Genomic DNA, 6000 nt, shown 5'->3' on the forward strand with positions numbered 1-6000 from the left:
TGAATAAGTCTGGTGAGCTAGAAACCTTTGATTCTAGGAAACTCGGATAAGTCAGTAGCTTTGTGAGCACTGAATGTGAGTGGGTTTTGGAGCCCAGTGTGTATTTTCACTTGTCCGCCGGGTGCAAGCTAGAATTAAAGACTATGGCCCATCAGTTTTTGGCTCCGCTGTTTCTTTACCGACTGTCCGAATCCAATACGAACCTGCAAGAGCCGGGCTGCTGTGATGGTGGCCCTGGCCTTGGCTTCTGGCTTTACATGTACCCAAAGCCATCTCAACCTCCTATCGCAAGCCAACCATTTTGTAAGAGGAAGAATAGGGTAGGTAAGGGTTTTGGGATTTCAAGGGAAAGTTAATTAGATCACAGTCAAAATTAATTGAATCAGAGTCAGCAGGTATTCCATCCTTAGAGCACAAAGGCTCTGCTTGCAGACCCCTGGGGCAGAATGGTAGAGTGCTTGCAGTTCTCTGGGGAACAAAGGTGGATCCCTTTCAGTTCCCTGGAGCACAAAGGTGGATTGTTTGCAGATCTCTTTAAGTCTTGTAGGCCAGTGCAGGTATCCAAGTTCCTGAAACAATGGTTTTAGGTTTTACTTGCCTTAACCTATTGATAACTAAAGCCACTATTACTCAAGCTAAAATTTTAACTCTGGAGTACCCCTGATAGGACGATTGGTTTGATTGGTGCTCTTCTGCCATAAGTAGAAGCAGAGCCCGGCGATGGAAGGCATGCCTGAATCAATCCAAAATGATGGGAGGTGAGCATTCATGGCTCAGTCAGGTCCACTAGCTCTTCTTTCCAGACATGGTGAAAAGTTCAGCCTTTCTCAGCTGGATTCCATCAAGTAATGACCCTTTATGGTTTTCCTTTTGACTCTGTTGTCCATGCTTATCCTCTACTCACAGGCCATTCCATTTCTAATGCTTTCTCTCATTCCTCTTTTGGTCCTACATTCGTCAGCCTACCAGAGTTTTCTCCCTACATCAGGATCAGGGGCACAAGGATCCTTCAAGACTCAGTGTCTTGTTAATGAGCAACAGAGTAAAGGGCCAGGAAAAGAACCATGTAAATGGTCAGTTTCCTATACAATTTCAGGTGCACAGGAAGAGCCCTCAAATGACATGAACTCCTAAGAAGCCTAATGCATTATGAGCCACAACCTACAAATAGCCTTTGGGGAAAACCAAACAACTTAGATGAGGCCAGAGACAAGGAGAGTCTATGAGAGAATGGCCACTTTCACCCATGCAAGATAGCTATCACTACCTGAACTAATGTTTGCTTTGCTGTTCTTCTGATCATCCTTCCTCCATCATTTCAGTGTTTGCTCCTACATGCATCTTTTCCATAAGGCTTTTAGTTTTTATTCCATATTTTCTTTTCTTTTCTTCTTTTTCCAAGTGAGAGGAGAGATAGAGAGACAGATTCCTGCATGTACCCGACCGTGATACACCCAGCATTCTGGGGCTGATGCTCTGCCTATTTGGGGCCATGCTCACAACTGAGCTATTTGTAGCACCTGAGGTAAAGGCTCCAGGGAGCTGTCTTCCATGCCGTGGGCTGATGAGCTCGAACCAATTGAGCCATGGTTGCAGGAGAGGAAGGGGGGGAGAGATGGAGAAGCAGATGGTTGCCTCTCCTGTGTGCCCTGACTAGGAATTGAACCCAGGACATCCACTCACCGGGGTGACACTCTACCACTGAGCCGACTGGCCAGGGCAATTCTGTATTTTTTTTAAGTAGAAAATTTCTCGCATATATGCATTTCCCATAGTGCTGTGTGAGAAGTAGATCACTAATGTCCATTAAATCCCAAATAGATTCTGCAGCTGATGATTCACCACTGCCATCTCCCCTTCTCAGTTTGACTAGTATACTCTAACTGCATTTCAGTTTGCATTAGTTATAGATGATCTTACAAACTATTAAAAAGCAACTTCCAGCTATTTTTGCAAAATCCACACATCTTTCCAGCTGAACCACAGAAAATTACCAAATGGAAATTCTTGACAACTCTTTAAAAATCTCTATTGAGCTGGTGTTTAATTTATCTGCTTGGATTAAATATTTTATGTCCACATCTATAATTTTACAGTTAGTGTTGGTTGCACTCTGAAATGCACCATTAAGAATGTCTTTGCATTCAATTTGGTATCACCAAGTAGCATTCTTAAGCAGAAGTATATATACAAGGAAAATTATATTAAGACTTCTCAGTATATATTCCCTATTTTAAAATATAATTGCTTCTCCCTGTCTTTCATTCATAGCTGCTTCATGGTTATGGAGGCTTTGGTGTTAATGGGTCGTCCTTTCCTTTCCCTGGCTCACTTTATTCTGTCTTTTCTTGCTGTCACATTCCACTGTAATGTGGGTGGCCCGCATAAAGATGGTCCCAAGTTAGTCATTCTTCCATGGACCATCCCAAGTGTGACTTTGCATGCTTCATGCAAAGTCAGAAATGGAGTTTCTGAGATCAGATGCCCTGGGGCCCAGATAGTTAGAAGAAAAAAAAAGAGTGTGCAGTGTAATGAATGTAATTCAATAAGGCTAGGTGGTGGGGACCAGGGCAAACACGTTTCAGCTAAAGAAAGCAGCTGCTTCTCAGTTCCAGCAGGTTGCTGCCAAGAAGGGATGTATGTGAGTCAGAGCTGTAAGATCTTCAAGTTTTAAATGAGAAACCAAAAAGAATTCCAGACTCACATGAGAAATCTCCTGATTTTTAAATATTGAAAACTAATTCAAACTAATATATATATAAACTGAACCTTGCTTGGAAGTTTGTTCTAACCTGTGGAACAACAGTTTTGCACCTTCTAAAATTTGGAGGTTCTTCTGTTTTACATTATGTTCTAGAAGTATACTCTCCAAAACAGTAGCCACTCACTATATGCAACTTGAAATGTGGCTAGTCCCAATTGAGATGTGCTGTAAATATAAAATACACAAGGGATTTTGAAGACTCAGTTCAAAAAGAGAATATAAAACATTTTATTAATGTTTTTGTATTAGTTACATGTTGAAATGATATTTATTTTAAATGAAATAAATATCAGTGTGTCTGTAAAGTCATGGTGCACTTTTGACCGGTCACAGGAAAGCAACAAAAGATGATAGAAATGTGAAATCTGCACCAAATAAAAGGAAAACGTTCCCAGTTTCTGTAGGATGATGTGGCAACATGTGCGCATGCGCAGATGATGATGTAACACTGTGTATACAGCGGAGCAGCCCACGGCCATGCCAGTCAAAATGTGGATGGTACAGAGGAAAGTTCAGTGTGTTCTGTGGCTCACTACATTCAAATCCGTGACCAAAGTGCAACGTGAATATCGGCGCGTTTATAACGAAGCGCCACCACATAGGAATAACATTACTCGGTGAGATAAGCAGTTGAAGGAAACTGGCAGTTTGGTGGAGAAACCCCGTTCTGGTAGGCCATCAGTCAGTGACGAGTCTGTAGAGGCTATACGGGATAGCTACCTAAGGAGCCCTAAAAAATCTGTGCGTGAGCCCATATCGAACTGCACTGAATGAAACTGGGAGAGTTTTCCTTTTATTTGGGGCAGGTTTCACATTTCTATCGTCTTTTGTTGCTTTCCTGTGACGGGTCAAAAGTGCACCATGACTTTACAGACACTGTATAGTATTAAATTTAATTTTACTCATTTCTTTTTACTTTTAAAAATGTGCTACTAGAGAATTTTAAATTGCGTCTGTAGCTCACATTATATTTCTACTGGATAGTGCTGCTCCAGAAAAAATACTAAAGTATAAGCACTACAGGTTTAGTTAGCCAGTGTCCTGAGAATCTAACTGGACCAGCAGCTGTGAACTGGTGGTGGGTTCCACTCCGTGAGCCCTGCTTGTACTCTGTCTTTTCCCATGATTTTCCCGAGGACACCAACGTGGAGATCCCCTGAAGCTGCCTCTTTACAAACAGGCATTAAGGGCAGCTGAGTTGATGAAGCTGATACATCCTGGGGACTGAGCTGGAGGAAACCAGTGTGCCTATTTATCTGTCTGTGCCCGCGTGCCACTCTCTGGAGTGATAGAGGGGAGGGGCGAGGGGGATGACTGCAGAAGAACGTAGCGAATTTGGTGGGGGTGAGCAGGCTAGAATCGGCTGGGGGTGGGGAGCCCTCTGAAAAGTTTGTACCTCACTTGCATTTTTACAACCAGTTATGGTTATGTATTGGGGTTACTGGGAGAAGATGTCAGGAACATGAAATATGAGTAGGAAAGAGACTTATGTTTCAGGAGCACCATCTCTGGACTGGGCATCTTGCTGTATGTAGAGCATTTCAGACCAGGTCATTATTTTCAGGGTTCTTTGCTAGAATAATGTTAGATTTTTTTTTTGACCAGAATATAGCTGGGTCCCCCAGAGAGCGGAGCACTGATGAAGCAGGGTCCCAACATATCTGTGGTCAGTGAACTGGAAGGCATCTCAGTCAATGTTGGAAGCCCTGATCTAGGAGTTAGAATTGCTTTGAGGCTGGCTCTTTGGATGCTTGAAAGTTAATTAAACAAATAATTGGGATTTTTGTCATAGTCTCTACAATAACTAGTACTTTAGTTCTACTATTCATCTAAATAATATTAATGAAAATTATTTTTCAGAAAATCACCAGTTCACCCCAGAAGTTAATCAGCTGCAGGAGGGAAGAGGTGGAGGCCTGTGCCACGACCGTGCAGTCCCCCGAGGAGCTCTTCAGGACCTGGATCTAGAGGCTCAGGGAAGGCCCGGATGAAGCTGAAAAACCTGGTCTGCATGACACAGGAGCGATGAGAGGAAGAGGCTGTGCTTCTGTTTTCCTCCAAGGACAAGAGAAGTCAGAAGAGTCTTCTGTGCCCATTTCTAGAAGCAACTATCAAAGGCAGAGTGGTCTGGCAGACAAAGCACTGAGTGGGGGCAAGAGATGTGCCTGTAGAACTGGATCTCTGTCATACGCTAGCTGAATGACCCTAGGGAGAGGGACTTTGTCGCTCTGGCCCTCAGTTTTCTTATCTATAAAACGGGTGAATTTACTATACCACTGTTACACTATATATATTCAGCACTGGCAGAGCTGCAGGGAAATTGGTGACACGTTACATTGTGGTTGGTTCAGCTATTCTGAAGAGGAGTATATAAAAGTATAACAAGAATAGTCAGAGACTCTATACATCAGCTGGCTTGGAGATCCCACTTTCCTACAGGAAACCTTGAGAAGGAAAGAAACGATGGGTACAAAGGTGTGATTTCACGTTAACCCAGATGGCTATGCATAGGTAGAGGGCTCGGCCTGCTCTACAATGACTGGGAGGGAGGCACAGCCACACTGAAACACGAGTGCTGTGGGTGCATGAAATACTACGAAGGGTGAATAGTTTGTGCACATCGAGGACAGCAGCTAAAATGTATGTGTATGAGATGACAGTGCAGAAGGATATCAATAAGTATGTTATTTGCTGTAGAGTTTTGTTAAAGTATAGAATTAAAAATAAAAAGGGTCACCCTGGGTAATCTTTTTGTTTTTGTTTTTTCTTCAAAAAAAGCGGTCTTTAGGATTCTAGTTACATCAAAAAGCTTGAGTCCAGAGAGGGCCCTGAAGACAACCTTTGGTTAGGAGGTGTGGGGGCAACCTTAGGTCAGGGATGGGGCAGAGGAAGAACAAGGGGGCAGCCTCTGGCCACATGAGGACCCTGACTGGGGCAGCTGGCCAAAGCCTCCACTGGTCAGGGTGCTCCTGGGTCTTCCTGGAGGTCTCATTCCACAGGAAATCCCGTTGGGGACTTCTTTTCCTTAAGTCTACTCACTCAGGGTGTCTTTAGCCCCTTCCAGAACCTACCTCTGTAAGACCTCCTGTTCTTTTCCTCCACCAGGACAGGAAAAGAGGGCCAGAGAGAGGATGGAGGTAGAAAGTGTTTTGCGGGATGAAGGGATAGATCTTAGCCCCTACACCTCCAGCTCTGGAGCTTCTGAGCTGGTTGGTTTCCACACCCACTTCCTGGTC

General features: G+C 43.7%; 1 protein-coding gene across 1 annotated transcript in view; it reads left to right on the top strand.

Annotated features, from left to right (window-relative positions):
- Nucleotides 1–5510, top strand: part of IL20RB (interleukin 20 receptor subunit beta) — a 36722-nt gene extending 31212 nt beyond the window's left edge. Inside the window, exon 7 of the mRNA XM_066245633.1 lies at nucleotides 4625–5510. Coding sequence (XP_066101730.1) covers nucleotides 4625–4732 — 108 coding nt within the window. The 3' untranslated portion in view covers nucleotides 4733–5510. The remainder of the gene's footprint in view (nucleotides 1–4624) is intronic.
- The last annotated feature ends 490 nt before the right edge of the window (nucleotides 5511–6000 follow it).

This window comes from Saccopteryx bilineata, chromosome 10 (genome assembly GCF_036850765.1).
Source record: "Saccopteryx bilineata isolate mSacBil1 chromosome 10, mSacBil1_pri_phased_curated, whole genome shotgun sequence".
In the NCBI taxonomy this organism is placed as follows: Eukaryota; Metazoa; Chordata; class Mammalia; order Chiroptera; family Emballonuridae; genus Saccopteryx; species Saccopteryx bilineata.